The sequence below is a fragment of the Paralichthys olivaceus genome, chromosome 23, assembly GCF_024713975.1.
Source record: "Paralichthys olivaceus isolate ysfri-2021 chromosome 23, ASM2471397v2, whole genome shotgun sequence".
NCBI classification, from domain to species: domain Eukaryota; kingdom Metazoa; phylum Chordata; class Actinopteri; order Pleuronectiformes; family Paralichthyidae; genus Paralichthys; species Paralichthys olivaceus.
In genome coordinates, this window is record NC_091115.1 from 8006127 (window position 1) to 8027339 (window position 21213).

The window sequence follows — 21213 nt, forward strand, 5'->3', positions numbered from 1 at the left end:
TTATTGTACCTGTCATCCACAATCACATTAGAAAAGATACCAGTGTCATATTTGCACAGTAAATGCATAACTGGATCCAGCAGCCTACACCTACATAGGTTTAATCCATACCAAACCTACCACCTAATAATAACAGATGGGTTACTAAAAACAAAACATGTTGATAAGTGAATTTAAGGATCTGCTTGGACAGACCAGGCGTTTCCTCATATTTACATTTTTTATGCTAAGCTAAGTTAACTCCGGCCTGGCTGTTGCTTCGTTGTGGAGCGGAATGAATATTTTCATCTAAATCTTGGCAAGGAAGTGAATTATTTAACATATCTTCTTCCCCTTTATCAAACCCCTTTGCTCTCTGTATGATGGAGATATTAGTAGATAGTGTTTCAGGGTAACACTGGCTGAGCCTTAAACAAAATATAAAGCAAGATTATTCAAGAATTGCTCAAAAAGCACTTGATAGGTGATCAATCCACATTAACACATGTTACTTTTAAAATGCATCACTTTTACTAAAGTTCACACCCGGCCCTAAATTCCTGTTCTTAAATTTCACAATTGCTGTTCCTCATTTGTTGCTTTTTCTGTAACTGAGCAAGAATAGACAATCTGCATTCTATTTACACCATTGCGTGCATGCTCAGTGTACGTAAATATGTGATGTGTGTTTTCAGGTGTGTTAGTATGGAAAGCAATCATTTCTGATACAGAGCTAAAATGCTTGCTGGACGGTAATTGTTTTCCTGTCAAGATGCCTTTTTTTACAACTATAATACTAAAATGAATTAGTGTGGATGTAGGCTTAGTCCCAGTTTCATCATTCTCCTCCTGGCATATGGACAAAAACAAGTGAAGGTCCCTCTAACTCTGAACAGATTGATAAAAATCTGTGTTCTTTGTTGCCGTGCTAATGTTGATTTTTCATGCCCTCCTCGTGGTCATGGACAAGAACACAGAGAAGCATCTGTCTCGTGGGGGCTCTGTTTTTTAGAGTCTGACGTGTGTGTGTGTTTGGAACACACTCTGTTATTTTCTCTCCTCTCAGGGTCTTGGTGTATTTTCCAAATTGTTTCTGTCCCTAGAGAGCACTGTGTATGTGTGAGTCACATGCTGGATCTCCGTCTGTGTTGTGCAGGGGTTGCAGTGTACAGGGGTAAGCTCTTCACTCTGTGGTCTATTATAGATTCATGCTCTCTTGTCATTGGTGCTAAGTATTTCAGCTGCGCTCCTATTGGCTAGCAGCTGTTTCCTTTCTCCCACCTTAAAAAAAACAGCCATGTGACTTTGTTTGGATCAAAAGTTCCATGTTTTGCTGGATGGAGAGTTTTCCTCACGTCTTTTCTGCTTCACCAACATATCCTCTGCTGACCGACTGTAGAGCTCAGCACAACTAATGGGCAGAGGTTCTTCATAACACACACAAAAACACAGTGTCTCAGGTGTGCATGTGTGTTAACAGCCATTAGTCAGTTGAAAGTCATTAGCCAGGTCTACATACAGAGTGGTAATCAGTCAGAGGGGAGCTGGATATATGTGTTTTTGTGTGTGAGACAGAGGAGTAGATTGGTCTTCAGGGACTTTTAAGAAAAACCGCCTCATTTAATCTCAACGTCTAGAGATTTCTTGTTGTCTGTGTATCATCGAAATCTAGCTGCTTAGCTCATGCTTGTGTGAAAAGTGTTGGAGGTCTCTATGCTGTCATAGTTATTCTTGACTTTATCAGTTGCTTTTTCAAGCCATTGTTTTTGCCAGATCTTTCATCTTTCTTTCCTTTTGATTTGAACCCAATCTTAACACACGTTATCCTTTGGAGGTTTAATTCATCATATTCACAAAGACAAATGTGAAGATCCGTCCATTATCTGTACCGTTGATCCTTTAAGGGTTGGGCTCAGCTGAAAAAAAAATTAGCAGTCTATACAGAGAAAGCGTTTGTTTTAACTTGTTCATAACAGTTAATTATTGGCTTAATAAGCATGTTGTGGTTATGTGAAAAGGGATCAGTTGAGTTTCTCTTTTCTCTTTTTGAATGGGTTTTTACTCATGAAGTTATTGATTAAACTAAGTATTACACTAGCTGTTTACTTGAGATGTTGTCACCTTGAGCAAAACCTTCACTTCTCATTGGTCTCCACTTCCGCAACTGTGCTGTCTACTGTGTGTGCAGCTCAACCATAAAGGACATGGTAGAGAACATTCTGCACATTTTTGAAGGCTAATTTGACTCAGGCTCTGCACCTTAGTCTTACTGGGGTATCGAGACTGTGTGTGAACGCATGGCGCGTGTAATTAAAACGATTTCTTTCAAATGTATTGCAGTTCAGGCACGCTCATATTGTGATGACAATGAAAACATTTCTAACAAATGAAATTCATTTCGTATTTGCCTTTGGCTGAAGTGCAATGGTTTGGAAAAACTAGCATCTGATGAGGAAGGAACTACTGGTAGCTAAGAGCATGGCAACGGCAAGAAGTGTTTGTTAAAAACAATGGCGGCACATAGAGAGATGACGCTATGGCATCAGTTATATCAGAACTGGAGAAAGTTTGTCTTTGAAAGAACAGCTAAGAACACAATGGTTTCTCGATGGAAAAGATGTTTATGCCCTTTTCCTATTCTTCTACAAATGTGATTAAAAGATGGTTCATCCAATCCCCTGCCAAGTATTTTTAGAAAGCACCTGCCCCTTTTCCCCCCCAAAAAGTTTCTAATGAAACCCTCCCAGATGGTTCTGGGTAACAAACCATCTGGTGCGTCAGTTTACACCGCAATATTTCAAGGGTTTGTCGAACCATTTCATGTAAATTTGTAAATTGACATTGTTATAATTAGTATGACCTTCCTCTACATTGCTGCCTAAAGATGAATACAGATTACCAATTATTCAGAAAAAAGTAATAATTTACTAAAATAACAGTTTGAGTGTGGTGTTAAAACCGACTGTGCTCACTTACGGCTTTTTAAACCTATTTATCAGACACACACTCACTGTTGTATACACACTTACACACACACATACATACTCACATGCACACAAACCAAAGTAAGCTGATTGACAGAAAGATATTTGACAAAATAGTTAATCAAATGTGATAATTTGAGTGTCCTTAGTTTAATGTTACTCAATCATTTGGATTTTAGTTTGTTGGTCAGACTTTAGTTTGTTGATCAAATAATTTATTTAAATAATTCAGCTCAAGCTTGTAGAAACAGTGATGTATGATAAGTATTTTTCACTTTTGCACATTGATTAGACCAAATAGCTGTGTTTTGCTCGACTTTATAAGTCAGTAACAGCTGTAACAGAAATAACAGACAATGTGAGATGACGGATGCCAAGAAAAATTGCTTCCAACTCCCCCCAAATCCAAATGTCTACATTTCATAGTGGATGAGCTACACTTAATGTAGCAATTATTTTATCAAATCTGTTTAGTTCCAGACTCGTAAAGGCTCCTCTCTCTCAGGCGTTTCCTGGGAAAACCTTTCCTAGAAAATGGGAATGTCGCCCTCCTCAAGTATGACAACAACTGAAATGTTGATTACTCAACATGTGACTGGCTCTGTGAGGACAAGCAGCCAGCCTGCCGGCGCTCACTTCCAGGCTGATTTAGTCACACATGCGATACGAAGTTCTGCAGTGAGTTTTTAAGGTCTGAGAGTGGACACTGCCCAGAGGGATGGGATCATATCCTTGACCACACGCACATATTTTCACACAGAGCGAAATTCAACTCCCTAACCTCTGTCAGAATGACTTGTTGAGAGAGTGGACAGCTGAGGTTGAGTCACGTGTAGCAGGCATGCTAAGTTCATCCAAGGGAGTGAGAGTGTGTGTGTGTGTGTGTGTGTGTGTGTGTGTGTGTGTGTGTGTGTGTGTGTGTGTGTGTGTGTGTGTGTGTGTGTGTGTGTGTGTGTGTGTGTGTGTGTGTGTGTTGAAGCCTGAATGCAAACACATCAGGGGTACCCTGAATTTCCAAGAACTACCTTTCTCCCCTTGCACAGTTCTATTCCTCCTGTCTGAATCTTCCCTGAGTTGTTATTGTATCTGTTTATGGACACGTCAGCTGAGTGGATTGACAGCCATACTTCCTGCATCACCTGCTTCTGAACCTCAACACTGTGGCTTTCACATTCTGGTTTATGTTTAGTGCAGCTGAACAGATGTTTTGCAGGGAAGCGAAGCCGTTTCTGCTCCTTTTTCTGGAGCTGGCAGCTGGTAATTTTTCAGTGTTTTCTCCTCACAATGTATTAAAACACCCACAGCTTCCTCTTTACAGCTCCAGCCTCTGTGTTTCATGGGGGTTAAAGGCAGTCAAATGCTAACAAGAAGACATGTGACAGCAATATTAAGCATGAAGGGAAATCTCAGTGTTGCAGAATCTATCACTCTTTACCATATACCTTATATAAAGATGGACAACATGACTGCTCTCCAAAAGAGAAGCTAAATCCTTTTGATCGTCTCCAGGTGGCTGACTGTAGTATAGATCATAAACCACCTTCTCTATGTTAACAAACAGGAGACGGACCAAAGTTAAAAAATCAAAATACATTTCTGGATAGTGAGAGGAAGTGTCGTCCATCTTCAATATGGTCTATGGTTTTTACCAACTACATGTTGTCATCTAAAGTGGCACCTTTAAATTAAAATTATTTTAAATTTCTGTTTTCGGCTTTGTGACAATGTATTCTATTTACACCGTTGTAGCCAACCCTGTGATTTGCAGATGCATTATTTTCCTTGGCTCCAGCCGCCCAGCGATCGTTAAAGGATACGCTGGAATAGATAGTCGTTGGATGGATTATTTTCCTAGCACAGTGAGAGTGTATATTTAAACTGAAGTCTCCAGAATGATAGAAGTGGCTGCTTGTGTGAATGCTTTTACAAGAACATATCTGTCTCATACTTGGAAGAAACTACAGGAGGATCTGTGGTATGTTTCACAATTGCAACTTTTTTGTTGTCATGTTTTAAGTCCTTGGGGGCTTCAAGTTTTCTATTTAACTGACAACAGAGCAGGTCAGGTGATTAGTCAGCATGTTCGTTTGCCAGAGTAAATTCTACATATTCTTTCTGCCAATAAGAATGAAGGCAGCTCATGTGACAACGTTAATCCTCACCTAGATAAGTTTAAAGAGTAAAATGATGTGACTCACTTTGCACACATACGCTCTTCTTCACATGACATAAGAAAAGCTAATAAAATGCAGAGTGACTGCAAAGCAGCCTAACTGCTCTAGTACCTCAGGGGAAAGAGGTTCCTAGTGAGAAGGTAGCTGTTCATAAATCACCTAAATGTGCAGGTTATAGGCTAAATGCTTCCCATTCATCTCCGCCTCTTCCTCCCTATCTATACTGCTTTTTTTCATACTGTAAGTGTAAGAGTGTGTGTGTGTGTATGTGTGACACTGTCGCTTATTCCTATTTCCTGTGGAAGTATTAATTGTTAGCTCAGTTGCTTCCATCCTCTTGCTCTGTATGTATTGTGTAAAATAGCAGTGTGTGTGTTTTATACGTATGGTGTGTGGCAGAGTGTATCACTATACTTCATTTGGCCCAGAATCATCTCTGCAGGTGTGAATGCTTGGCTTGTCAGGAGGCACCAGTTAAGTAATGGCATATTGAGAACACTTAGAGGACATCCTTTTGTCCCCCCCATGCACACACACATGCACCTCTGCACTCACATTTGTTTCACTATCCCTGGGATAACGTCTCATCGACATAATGCACTCCCCAGCCCCTTACCCTAACCTTAACCATCAGTTATAAAGGCCTAACCTTAAACCTCAAGTTAAACCTTAAAAACCAAAGGCTAACCATCAAAAAGCAATATACACTCATGGGATATAAAGGCAAGTACACACACACTCACACCCACACATGCATGCACACAGTTATTCACACCCTTCCAGAATAGCCTCACAATAAACAGCACCACCGGCAGCATCTGGATTTAAGCTTACACCTACATTACATGCATGCATGGACACACATCAGAGGTCATACACACACACACACACACACACACACACACACACACACACACACACACACACACACACACACACACAAAGACTGCAGAGCACACGTGACTACTTGGCAGTCACCCAGATACCCTCTGCTCACATAGTATATTCAATCACTGATGCTTACCCTCACTCACTCACACACTCACACACTCACACACTCACACACTCACACTCACTCACTCACTCACACTCACTCACACACACACACACACACACACACACACACACACACACACACACACACACACACACACACACACACACACACACACAAAGTTGGTTTCAGGTGACACCTTTATCTCAGCTTTGAAACTCCGCAGATTTATGAGAGTGTGGTTTTACAGTTCCACGACTTCAGGTGTTATGAAAGCTGTGTGTGTATATATGTGTATGTGAGAATCCTACTTACAGCACACGGCAGCCGACTGAGATTTGACCTAATGCATGATTAAGCACACACACGTGCACGCACAGAGTAGACAGGCAGACGTAAGACAGACTTTAAGAACCTGAAAGAAACTGTCAGCAGTAGACACAACCTAGTCAACACAGAAACTCAAACAACAGGGACCAGCACTTTGAGTGTATTTTGCTGGTGGGACTTTAAAATTGGGTTAGTCATGCATTATATATATATATATATATATACAACATGACTCTCTCTCTTTTTCTCTCTGTCTGTTGTTCTCCTGTCTATCCCCTTCTCTACTTCTTTCAAATTTTCTCACTGTCTCTCTTTTACTCTATCCCCCTCCTCCTCTAGACTAATGCAAATATTTATTTCTAATAATTTCCTTCCAGAGGAACCAAGTGTTTGTGCATGGAGGAGATTGTGTGTCTGTTTTACATCAATGAAATAAGAAAATATGTATTTTGGGTTTTCCTATAGCTTTTCATACATACAGTATATGCCCCTAAGCCTTATCAAATTTGCCCACCTGAATCCACACATAACATGATTGTCTTTAGTGTGTGTTCGCCTTCGTGTGCGGGGCTGTGTGGGACTGTGTGTGTCTGTGTGTGTCAGTTATGATAAATGACTGTGTATTTATCACAAAGCACAAGCCATATTAATTCTGTGCACGGCTGCACCGTGTGACAGCTGTAGTGTAAGATTGAATTCAAACTGTCTGTCTAATCTTCTGGTTATAAATGGACTGTTTTCATCTGATCTGTTTTCTAAATTTATATACTAATTCTAGTAACCTGATTTGATTGTCTTGAGTTATATAAGAAGTCCAAATCATTGATATAATTAGTAGTGCACACATCCTTTTAAAAGAAATTCTTAAAATGTAAACATCCTTAAATGTTGATATTTAACCCTTTAACCATTACACTTTATTATAAGTAATTATAAATAAAAGAAAAAATTCAACTAAATGTATAAAACTTGAATTAATATTTTTTTTCATGTAAAACATAAACACAATGGGTTTCAGAAGAAGACAAATGCACAAATGTTTTCACTGGGACAGCAATGACATTTTTATTTATAATGAAATTAAATAGATTATGTGGCTTCACCGTAAAGATTTATACAACTGAGATCAATAGACAGTCGCACGTTATATAAAATGATTTATGATGAACCTGTGAGGAGGTTCTGTTGTCATGTTGAATTTAATTTGCATGTTGAAGGATGATTGTGCAAGGATCAATAAAGTCTCACTCAAGTGAGGAAAAAAAGGGCGTACATGTTCAAACAAGAGAAAATGTCATAAACAAACATGGCTCTAAAATCCCTAATGGTGTTTCTGCTTCTTCTCTTTCCTTGTCAGTGTGTCCCAGAGTGCAACGAGGAGAGAAGAAAAAACGAAGAGGATGACAAAGGAAGAGAAGGAGAGGAGGAGAAAGAAGAGGATGAGAGGAGCAGTGATGAAGGTTTCATGGGAATGAAGCCACTGCTGCAGGCTCACCACGCCATGGAAAGGATGGAGGAGTTCGTACACAAGGTTGGTTCTAATATTAGCTTGTGCTAAATTTCAACAATACAGATGTTTAAGTGCATCACAACTTAAAATCGTGTTCCCACTAAATTTGTTAGATAATGATGTTTGTGTTTACAGAGTCAGTTTTAAATCAGCACTCAATAAAACCACATTGTAAAAGAAGCCAAACTGTAACAAACACTGAAAACATCATGTGTCTGTATTCTGAGCTAAAGTTGCAGTTGACCTCTGACAATGTCAGAAATCATCCAGTGTAGTTTTGATAAAAACGTTTTTACAGTGTAGTTTATGAGTGAAGGGGCGTTAATACACACCAGCACATGTTTTGCTTCTACTAGTTACATCACCAGAAACTCTCAGAACTATGTTCTGAGAGTTTCACAACAATTTCTGAGAAACCAGTTTATGTCCCGAAGAGGTTTCATAATCAACCTTGAGCTTCTCAGACAAAACTGCTGAAATGTGTTTGAATTGTTTTTGCTCCCAGTCTGGGCCTTGTGCTCTTCTTCCACTCTTAATTGTGATATTTCTGTCCCTCATTCACCAATCAGGTGTGGGAGGGCCGGTGGCGCGTCATACCTCACGACGTGCTCCCTGATTGGCTGAAGGACAACGACTTCCTGCTCCACGGTCACAGGCCACCCATGCCTTCGTTTCGCGCCTGCTTCAAGAGCATCTTCAGAATCCACACGGAGACGGGAAACATCTGGACACACCTGCTAGGTAGGACGCACACATACACACACATGTAACGCTGATCTAAACACATGTAAATGCATCTCTAACTGTAACAAATTCAATAAACCTCGCCTTAACATGGAATTACTTTAACCACCACACACACACACACACACACACACACACACACACACACACACACACACACACACACACACACACACACACACCACATGACTGTCACGACTGGAATATATAAAGTTATGAGAATCAAACTTTTTGTTCCTCTGTGTCTATTTCTGTAACGTATCACCAGCTAATCTTCACCACCGTTTCACCAGACGTGTTAGGTAACAGACGCTCGTGTGAATGCACTCTATTAGCTGTTGATAAGCAGTGTTGTGTCGAAAGCTGAGCTGAGGTGATTTATATAAGAAAGTTGTGAGTCCAGTATATATTATTTTTGACTCTTGAGATGTGCTGGATTTTTCAATTTTGTTTTCATTTGAAAAACATTTTGTCTCATTTTTAAATTTACTGTGTACCACATTAGGTCATTTACTGTTTAATTGTCTCCTGACTTGAAAACAACATTGCCAATATTAATGTCATCTGCTACCATCTAGTGACGCAAAAGGGTTACTGCAGTTAAATGTTTCACAGTCTTTTGAGTGTGATTTTGTAAATCTCTCTCCATCTCTGTCTTTGCAGGCTGTTTGTTTTTCCTCTGTCTAGGTCTGATGTACATGTTCAGGCCCAACATGTCGTTCGTGGCTCCCGTCCAGGAGAAGGTGGTGATCGGGATGTTTTTCCTGGGAGCCATCCTCTGTCTCTCCTTCTCCTGGCTCTTCCACACAGTCTACTGCCACTCTGAGGGCGTCTCCAGAGTCTTCTCCAAGTAAGATGCACACACGCTGCCAACTCACAATATATCAAGTCTCGTGGAAAAAAGGGAACTCACAGTAACATATTGTCTGTGTGTTTGTCTTCAGGCTGGACTATAGTGGAATTGCCTTCCTGATTATGGGCTCATTTGTTCCCTGGTTGTATTACTCCTTCTACTGCTCCCCTCAGCCTTGTTTCATCTACCTGATAGTGGTGTGTATACTGGGACTGTCTGCCATCACCGTCTCCCAATGCGACTTCTTTGCCACACCACAGTACAGAGGAGTCAGAGCAGGTAGAGTGAGAATTCAGAATTTTATTGGTATTTATTCTTTTTAGTAGCTCAAATGTCTGTGTTTTGCTTTGGTGTTCTGGTCCCAAACTTTACTCTATCTCTCTCTCTCTGTGTAGGAGTGTTTGTGGGTCTTGGTCTGAGCGGCGTGGTTCCCACCCTGCACTTTGTGATCAGCGAGGGTCTGATCAGAGCAACCACCATGGGTCAAATGGGTTGGCTGCTGCTGATGGCGACGCTCTACATCACTGGAGCCTGTTTGTACGCCGCTCGCATCCCAGAGAGGTTCTTCCCCGGCAAGTGTGACATCTGGGTGAGTGTCTAATAAACACACACACACACGCACACGCACACACACAAACTGACTGGACAAAAGAAGCCATTGTTTCGTTTATGTGACTCTGTTTCTCTCACACACAATATTTTACTCTTTTTCTTTTTCTCCATAGTTCCACTCCCACCAGTTGTTCCACATCCTGGTCGTCGCCGGGGCTTTTGTCCATTTCCACGGCGTCTCCAACCTGCAAGAGTTTCGCTACACAGCGGGGGGAGGCTGTGCCGAGGACGGCACTCTCTAACACACACATTCACACACACTGACTCACCTGTTCACTCACACGTATTTTAACTGGGAGGCACCGGTTCTACTAACATGCACAGAATTACACACACACACACACACACATCAGCTTCTCAAACACGTGCTAAGACATGCACACACGCGCTCTCTCACCAAACTGAAGACCAGCGTGGCTTGTCCGGTGTGTGTCAGTGCGTAATAAACAGGACGACGTCCTAGGGGGCGCTAGTAAAACTGATTGAGGAGGGGTTTTTTCTCTTCCTGTTCCTCTGTCTGCCCGTTCCATTCCTCACCACATCAGGCTATATTGCTTTGACTTCCAAGATGGTGCGTTTTATTAAACTGTTTCTGAGACTCCTCTTTCCTGGAAGGATCTCCATTTGAGACAGTCAGACCCTCCCTTCAATAATCCTTCATTTCTTCTGTTTTCTGACATTTAATAGTTTGATTTGAAGAGGAAGCATATAAAAAGACATTTTTTGGGTGTTTTTTGCAGGATGCTGTTTTCCGAGTCACATTTTAGAGCGTTTAAAAAAGGAAAAAAGGAAAAGGAATTGAGCGTCTTTGGATTTCTTCCATGATTGTTGAGGTTGCAGGGGGGGTGTGGGTGCTCGTGTGGGCGCGGGGGGGGTCAATAGTCACTTTTAAAAGCAAAAAAAAAAAAAAGAACCCTTTTCCATGTAAATAAGATTTCTAAATTTTGGGTTATAGATTTGTATGAAATATATATGAAAAAAACAAACAAAAAATATGTAATGTGATGGCAAGAATGAATATGTTAGATGATAAATCAATTGAAAATGGAGGTGAAGAGGTGCTTTAGCTACAACGTATTCTGGCGGTGAGGTGCAGTGGAGTGAATAATAGATTCTGTCAGTGGAGGGAAGCGCTTCAAAGAATTTCATTAAGTTTGTATATGCAAAGATGAGAGGCAGAGATGACAAGACTCGGACTCAAAATCCCTTTCCTGACCCCAAAAAACCAAGGAGACTACCTTGTCCAAACTGCGGCCATGTGTTTTTCAAGCATCGCAGAATCGCAGCACCGTTCTCCAATCAGACCTCACGAATAAAACGTTCCTGTGCGCTTGAAACCAAATATAAATTCCAAACTATGAAACCTAAAAGAGTCACTTTGATGTGTAGCCATGTTCATTTGTCTTCTTACTGTACATTGTCATATATTGTATATCTAAAGATAAAACAAATTTCTATGCCACCGATATAAGTTTATTGTTTTTTAGGATATGCCCTTAAAAGACGTCACGGATAACGAAGACGTTTTTATAAACCGAGTCATAAATGTCCCTTTGGTGCTGTAGCTCTACAGTTTTCATACATTAGAGCTGCAGTTCATCGTAGTCCTCCTCCTCTGTGACACTCAGATTCACCTCTGCACAGAAAAAGGATTCTCTGTCTGAAAACATGTTTTTCCCTCTGACTGGATTGTATTTTAATTTATCCACTGCTGCTTTTGGTATTATTATTGTTATTATTACAAGCTTTAATTTCCCTTTCTGTTCTTTTCTCTTTGCCCCTTTTTTCATCTGTCATTATTGCTCAGCTGGAGACATCAGTCTCTGCTAAAAAAAACAATATCCCAAAAAAAGGTCTGACAACCTTGTCAAACTGTTACCATAGCTACTACAAGGGCACAGAAAGAGATACTTCATGTGGAGGTTAATACACGGTGACCTTTTAAAAAAACTTGCACATGCACGATAGAAAAACTTACATTCTGGGCTTGTTGTCTTTTTGTTTTTTTTGATTGTTTGAACTTAAGCTTTGAACAGGAAGTTGAATTATCATTTTGAATGATCAGCATCTCTTCTTTCATTGCGTCACACTTGTTTTTCAGAACAATAAAAATCGTATTTTCATTTTGTTTTATTCTTTCTTTTTCTCATTTGCTGTTTTTATTTTTATCTAGTTTATATTAATTTATTTCTCTGGGGAGCGTGTATTGTCTGTTGAAGCACACGTTCCGTTCTGATGGGAGTGTCTGATTGCAATGGACCTTTATATCTGCTGTATTGTTCTAATAAAAGGTTTTTTGAATCTGTTATCGTGTGTTAGTAGTGATTAGTATGTGCACATTAAAACAGGCTTATTTAAAAATGCAGTAAATTCATAATTATTAATTTGTAAATGAGTGTTGCTACAAACTTTTTGCAATTAAGATCACCCTGGTTTCAGTTGAAAAAATGTGTCAATTCATTGAAAAAAAAGAAAATAGCAAAGATCTGCTATAATTTCTTAATTTTAACTTAATATATAAAAGTAATATCAATTATTTATTCTCTACAATAATATAATGTATGTCACGTGGGAGAATCTGTCTAGTTTAGTTAATATCATTGAGTTGGGAAAATAAAATGGACATTTTCATATATTTTATGAATTTCTTACAGATAAGATGGATATGAAAAATATATAAAGATTCATTAATCTACAACTAAAGATATTATTATATAATCTTGATTTAATTGCAACCCCAGTTTTTCAATAACGTTTTTAAATAAGTATCATCTCTTTTGAACAACTTTCACGTATGTGCTTGACACAGAAAATATAAAGTGACCACAGTTAATTAAACAGACGTACAGATAAATAAATATTAATTCGAAAAATACACATACACGTGGTTTCTAATTGTAAATTGAAAATTGAATTAGAAATTCACATAGAAATCCAGTGAAATTAGGGGCGTTGTTTGGCCCCTTGCATTTACGGATGTAGAATTAACCGTACACAATCATTATGGTGTATAATATAATGAAATCACTATGATAACTATCATCCTTAAAATGTGTAATGACATTTTTACTGCCACTTTTAATAGATTTTAATAATTTTAATAAATTTACATATATCTTTATGCATATAAATTGTTTACTCGAGTCCACAAAGTAATCGTCAAAGTGTCAAAGATCCTGATTCTGATTTATTTTCCACATGTAAAAGAATCTCGGGATATAGATGAGTTGGATATATATTGTGAATGACTGAATGTTATCGATGATATAGGATTTAGAAGGTTAAGTTGATTTGTGTAATAAAAACGTCACACTGTCAGTATCCGTAAACACGACGGACCTCTGACTGTGACGTACGTTCGACAGGTCAGAGGCATGTCAGAGGTCATCCCCCCAGTTAGCTTGTTGTTAGCAGCTAGCAGCAAGATGGTAGCGAGGCTAACCGCGGCGCAGTGCAGAAACAGGAAAGATAAAACAGCGGAAACCGACGCGTTTGTTGATTTATCACAGACAGACGAAGCGGGGAGTGATCGTGTCGGGACGGAGAGGAGACACGTTGGGTTTCCAGCAGAAAATCACGAGAGAAGTGGATGAAAGCAGGAGGTGCAGGAGGTGCAGGAGGAGGCTCCAGGTGAGCTGATTATCAGGTGAGCGGTGATATGACATGTTTCCCTCACATGTTTACACACTTTGTTCACTTTGCACGCAGTCGTGTGTTTGACTTCGAACTATTTGTCTGCACTAAAAGAAAACGTGTGTGTTGTACGTGTCTCCACCTGCTCGTGTTCTGTCTCATTAAACCTGCGCACATGTTCTTCTGTGAAAACACAGCAGCCGCACTGTGAACATTCATGCGCGTCTATTCGTGGTCTCACGGTAAAAATAAACGTTGAACGCTTATTATGGACATTGATTTGTTAAGACTTTACCAAGTATAATGTAATATTATATATATATATATATGTATATATATATATATATATATATATATATATATATATATATAATATATATGTTTTATATGAAAACTAATAGCAAATGTAGCTACTCTTTAATTATGACATCATTTAAAATATTATTCATGATTTTGGACGCCTTCTCGTTTTTCTTTGATTTTGGATGGCATGACGTTTTTTCATTATTTTGGACACCATACTTTACTATGTTATTTTTTCGTGATTGTGGACACCATCTCGTTTTTCTTGGATTTTATGTACCATATGATTTTTTTCATTATTTTAGACGCCATGTCGGTCTTTCATTATTTTGGACGTGATCTCGATTTTTGGTGATTTTGGATACCATCTCGTTTTTTGAGATTTTGGTCGCCATACTAAATTCGGTCGTTTTTCAAGATTTTGGAAGTTATACTAAACTATGCTGTTTTTAAAAAATTCTTGGACGGCATACCAAACTATGTCGTTTTTTCATTATTTGGACGTCATCTCGTTTTTTTGTGATTTTGGACAACATCTTGTTTTTCGAGATTCTGATCGCCATACTAAACTATGTCGTTTTTTTAGATTTTGGAAGTTATACTAAACTATGCTGTTTTTTTAAAGATTCTTGGATGGCATACTAAAAAAGATGTCGTTTTTTCGTGATTTTTGAAACCATCTCGTTTTTCTTTGATTTTATGTGCCATGATGTTCTTTCATGATTTTAGACGCCATGTCGTTCTTTCATTATTTTGGACGCCATTTCTTTTTTTTGTGATTTTGGATACCATCTTGTTTTTCAAGATTTTGGTCGCCATAAAAAATTATCTCGTTTTTCGAGATTTTGGAAGTTATACTAAACTACGCCGTTTTAAAAAAAATTCTTGGACGGCATACTAAACTATGACGTTTTTTCGTGATTTTTGAAACCATCTCGTTTTTCTTTGATTTTATGTGCCATGACGTTCTTTCATGATTTTAGACGCCATTTCTTTTTTTTGTGATTTTGGATACCATCTTTTTTTTCGAGATTCTGATCGCCATACTAAACTATGTTGTTTTTTTAGATTTTGGAAGTTATACTAAACTATGCTGTTTTTTAAAGATTCTTGGATGGCATACTAAAAACGATGTCGTTTTTTCGTGATTTTTGAAACCATCTCGTTTTTCTTTGATTTTATGTGCCATGACGGTTCTTGAGTGATTTTAGAGGCCATGTCGTTCTTTCATTATTTTGGACGCCATTTCTTTTTTTTGTGATTTTGGATACCATCTTGTTTTTCGAGATTTTGGTCGCCATACTAAACTATGTTGTTTTTCGAGATTTTGGAAGTTATACTAAACTATGCCGTTTTTAAAAAAATTCTTGGACGGCATATCAAACTATTACGTTTTTTCGTGATTTTGCAAACCATCTCATTTTTCTTTGATTTTATGTGCTATGACGTTTCTTTCATGATTTTAGACGCCATGTCTTCCTTTCATTATTTTGGACGTCATATCGTTTTTTTGTGATTTTGGATACCATCTAATTTTTCCAGGTTTTGGTCGCCATACTAAATGATGTCATTTAAAGAGGTTTTGGTCGCCATACTAAACTATGCCGTTTTTTTAAAATTCCTGGACGGTATACCAAACGATGTCGTTTTTCATTATTTTGGACGTCACCTCGTTTTTTTCATGATTTTGGACGCCATACTTTACTATGTCGTTTTTTTCATAATTGTGGACGCCATACTCTATACTATGTCGTTTTTTCGAGATTTAGAAAGCCATACTATACTATGTCGATTTTTCATGATTTTAGACGCCATACTATACTATGTTGTTTTCTGGAGATTTTGGAAGCCATAATATACTGTCACTCTTTCGAGATTTAGAAAGTCATACTATACTATGTCGTTTTTTCGAGATTTTGGAAGTCATACTACACTATGTCGCTTTTTCGAGATTTTGGAAGCCATACTATACTATGTCGTTTTTTTGAGATTTAGAAAGTCATACATTACTATGTCGTTTTTTTGAGATTTTGGAAGCCATACTATACTATGTTGTTTTTTCGAGATTTTGGAAGCCATACTATACTATGTCGTTTTTCCGAGATTTTGGAAGCCATACTATACTATGTTGTTTTTTCGAGATTTTGGAAGCCATACTATACCATGTCGTTTTTTTGAGATTTAGAAAGTCATACTATACTGTGTTGTTTTTTTCCATAATTTAGAAAGTCATACTACACTATGTCGCTTTTTCGAGATTTAGAAAGCCATACTATACAATGTCGTTTTTTTGAGATTTTGGAAGCCATACTATACCATGTCGTTTTTTTGAGATTTAGAAAGTCATACTATACTATGTCGTTTTTTTGAGATTTTGGAAGCCATACTATACTATGTTGTTTTTTCGAGATTTTGGAAGCCATACTATGTAAATTTTTGGGGTTTTTGGAAGCCATAATATACTATGTAATTTTTTGGGGTTTTTGGAAGCCATACTATACTATGTCGTTTTTTTGAGATTTTGGAAGCCATACTATACTATGTTGTTTTTTCGAGATTTTGGAAGCCATACTATATACTATGTAATTTTTTGGGGTTTTTGAAAGCCATACTATACTATGTCGTTTTTTTTGAGATTTAGAAAGTCATACTATACTATGTCGTTTTTTAGAGATTATTGAATCCATACTATACTATGTTGTTTTTTTCCATAATTTAGAAAGTCATACTATACTATGTCCCTTTTTCGAGATTTTGGAAGCCATACTATATACTATGTAATTTTTTGGGGTTTTTGAAAGCCATACTATACTATGTCGTTTTTTTTGAGATTTAGAAAGTCATACTATACTATGTCGTTTTTTAGAGATTATTGAATCCATACTATACTATGTTGTTTTTTTCCATAATTTAGAAAGTCATACTACACTATGTCGCTTTTTCGAGATTTAGAAAGCCATACTATACCATGTCGTTTTTTTGAGATTTAGAAAGTCATACTATACTATGTCGTTTTTTTGAGATTTTGGAAGCCATACTATACTATGTTGTTTTTTCGAGATTTTGGAAGCCATACTATGTAAATTTTTGGGGTTTTGGAAGCCATAATATACTATGTCGCTTTTTCGAGATTTAGAAAGCCATAATATACTATGTCGTTTTTTGGAGATTTAGAAAGCCATAATATACTATGTCGCTTTTTTCGAGATTTTGGAAGCCATAATATACTATGTTGCTTTTTCGAGATTTTGGAAGCCATACTATACTATGTTGTTTTTTTCCATAATTCAGAAAGCCATACTATACTATGTCGTTTTTTGGAGATTTTAGAAAGCCATACTATACTATGTCGTTTTTTGGAGATTTTGGAAGCCATACTATACTATGTCATTTTTTGGAGATTTTGGAAGTCATACTATACCATGTCGTTTTTTCGAGATTTAGAAAGTCATACTATACTATGTCATTTTTTGAGATTTTGGACTCTATACTATACTATGTCGTTTTTTGGAGATTTTGGAAGTCATACTATACTATGTCGTTTTTTGGAGATTTAGAAAGCCATACTATACTATGTCGTTTTTTGGAGATTTAGAAAGTCATACTATACTATGTCGTTTTTTGGAGATTTTGGACTCTATACTATACTATGTCGTTTTTTGGAGATTTAGAAAGCCATACTATATACTATGTCGTTTTTTGGAGATTTTGGAAGTCATACTATACTATGTCGTTTTTTTGAGATTTTGGAAGCCATACTATATACTGTGTCGTTTTTTGGAGATTTTGGAAGTCATACTATACTATGTCGTTTTTTTGAGATTTTGGAAGCCATACTATACTATGTCGTTTTTTGGAGATTTAGAAAGTCATACTATACTATGTCGTTTTTTCGAGATTTTGGACTCTATACTATACTATGTCGTTTTTACGAGATTTTGGAAGTCATACTATATACTATGTCGTTTTTCCGAGATTTTGGAAGCCATACTATACTATGTCGTTTTTTTGAGATTGAGAAAGTCATACTATACTATGTCGTTTTTTCGAGATTTTGGAAGCCATAATATACTATGTCGCTTTTTCGAGATTTTGGAAGCCATACTATATACTATGTAATTTTTTGGGGTTTTTGAAAGCCATACTATACTATGTCGTTTTTTTTTTGAGATTTAGAAAGTCATACTATACTATGTAGTTTTTTTGAGATTTAGAAAGTCATACTATACTGTCGTTTTTTCGTGATTTTGGAAGCCATACTATACTATGTCGCTTTTTCGAGATTATTGAATCCGTACTATACTATGTTGTTTTTTTCCATAATTCAGAAAGCCAACTATACTATGTCGTTTTTTGGAGATTTTGGAAGAAATACTATACTATGTCGTTTTTTGGAGATTTTGGAAGCCACACTATATACTATGTCGTTTTTTGGAGATTTTGGAAGTCATACTATACTATGTCGTTTTTTTTGAGATTTTGGAAGCCACACTATATACTATGTCGTTTTTTGGAGATTTTGGAAGTCATACTATACTATGTCGTTTTTTCGAGATTTTGGAAGCCATACTATATACTAGGTCGTTTTTGGGAGATTTAGGAAGTCATACTATACTATGTCTGTTTTTGGAGATTTAGAAAGTCATACTATACTATGACGTTTTTTGGAGATTTTGGAAGCCATACTATACTATGTCATTTTTTCGCGATTTAGAAAGTCATACTATACTATGTCGTTTTTTCGAGATTTTGGAAGCCATACTATATAATGTTGTTTTTTCGAGATTTTGGAAAGTCATACTATACTATGTCGTTTTTTGGAGATTTTGGAAGTCATACTATACTATGTCGTTTTTTTGAGATTTTGGAAGCCATACTATACTATGTCGTTTTTTGGAGATTTAGAAAGTCATACTATACTATGTCGTTTTTTCGAGATTTAGAAAGTCATACTATACTATGTCGTTTTTTCGAGATTTAGAAAGTCATACTATACTATGTCGTTTTTTGGAGATTTTGGACTCTATACTATGTCGTTTTTTGGAGATTTAGAAAGTCATACTATACTATGTCGTTTTTTGGAGATTTTGGACTCTATACTATGTCGTTTTTTGGAGATTTAGAAAGTCATACTATACTATGTCGTTTTTTGGAGATTTAGAAAGTCATACTATACTATGTCGTTTTTTCGAGATTTAGAAAGTCATACTATACTATGTCGTTTTTTGGAGATTTAGAAAGTCATACTATACTATGTCGTTTTTTGGAGATTTTGGAAGTCATACTATACTATGTCGTTTTTTGGAGATTTAGGAAGTCATACTATACTATGTTGTTTTTTGGAGATTTAGAAAGTCATACTATACTATGTCGTTTTTTCGAGATTTAGAAAGTCATACTATACTATGTTGTTTTTTGGAGATTTTGGACTCTATACTATGTCGTTTTTTGGAGATTTAGAAAGTCATACTATACTATGTCGTTTTTTGGAGATTTTGGAAGTCATACTATACTATGTCGTTTTTTGGAGATTTAGAAAGTCATACTATACTATGTTGTTTTTTCGAGATTTAGAAAGTCATACTATACTATGTCGTTTTTTGGAGATTTAGGAAGTCATACTATACTATGTCGTTTTTTCGAGATTTTGGACTCTATACTATACTATGTCGTTTTTTGGAGATTTAGAAAGTCATACTATACTATGTCGTTTTTTGGAGATTTTGGAAGTCATACTATACTATGTCGTTTTTTCGAGATTTTGGACTCTATACTATACTATGTCGTTTTTTCGAGATTTTGGACTCTATACTATACTATGTCGTTTTTTGGAGATTTAGAAAGTCATACTATACTATGTCGTTTTTTGGAGATTTTGGAAGTCATACTATACTATGTCGTTTTTTCGAGATTTTGGACTCTATACTATACTATGTCATTTTTTGGAGATTTAGAAAGTCATACTATACTATGTCGTTTTTTCGAGATTTAGAAAGTCATACTATACTATGTCGTTTTTTTAAGATTTTGGAAGCAATACTATACTATGTCGTTTTTTCAAAATTTTAGAAAGTCATACTATACTATGTCGTTTTTTCGAGATTTTGGACTCTATACTATGTCGTTTTTTCGAGATTTTGGAAGCCATACTATACTATGTCGTTTTTTCGAGATTTTAGAAAGTCATACTTTACTATGTCGTTTTTTTTCGAGATTTTAGAAGCCATACTATGTCGTTTTTTCGAGATTTTAGAAAGTCATACTTTACTATGTCGTTTTTTTCGAGATTTTAGAAAGTCATACTTTACTATGTCGTTTTTTGGAGATTTTGGACTCTATACTATACTATGTCGTTTTTTCGAGATTTTAGAAAGTCATACTTTACTATGTCGTTTTTTTCGAGATTTTAGAAGCCATACTATGTCGTTTTTTCGAGATTTTAGAAAGTCATACTTTACTATGTCGTTTTTTTCGAGATTTTAGAAAGTCATACTTTACTATGTCGTTTTTTGGAGATTTTGGACTCTATACTATACTATGTCGTTTTTTGGAGATTTAGAAAGTCATACTATACTATGTCGATTTTTGAGATTTAGAAAGTCATACTATACTATGTCGTTTTTTCGAGATTTTAGAAAGTCATACTTTACTATGTCGTTTTTTTCGAGATTTTAGAAGCCATACTATGTCGTTTTTTCGAGATTTTAGAAAGTCATACTATACTATGTCGTTTTTTTCGAGATTTTAGAAAGTCATACTATACTATGTCGTTTTTTTCGAGATTTTAGAAAGTCATACTATACTATGTCATTTTTTCTAGATTTTGGAAGCCATACTATGTCGTTTTTTCGAGATTTTAGAAAGTCATACTATACTATGTCGTTTTTTTCGAGATTTTAGAAAGTCATACTATACTATGTCGTTTTTTTCGAGATTTTAGAAAGTCATACTATACTATGTCGTTTTTTGGAGATTTTGGAAGCCATACTATATATACTATGTCGTTTTTTCAAGATTTAGAAAGTCATACTATACTATGTCGTTTTTTGGAGATTTAGGAAGTCATACTATACTATGTCGTTATTTCAAGATTTAGA

The 21213-nt window shown here is 36.6% G+C and overlaps 1 protein-coding gene across 1 annotated transcript in view; it reads left to right on the top strand.

Moving 5' to 3' along the window:
• Positions 1-12486, top strand: part of adipor2 (adiponectin receptor 2) — a 28152-nt gene extending 15666 nt beyond the window's left edge. Inside the window, exons 4-9 of the mRNA XM_020092422.2 lie at positions 7819-7992; positions 8541-8712; positions 9379-9565; positions 9660-9847; positions 9964-10157; positions 10294-12486. Coding sequence (XP_019947981.1) covers positions 7819-7992; positions 8541-8712; positions 9379-9565; positions 9660-9847; positions 9964-10157; positions 10294-10422 — 1044 coding nt within the window. The 3' untranslated portion in view covers positions 10423-12486. The remainder of the gene's footprint in view (positions 1-7818; positions 7993-8540; positions 8713-9378; positions 9566-9659; positions 9848-9963; positions 10158-10293) is intronic.
• Positions 12487-21213: the final 8727 nt, after the last annotated feature.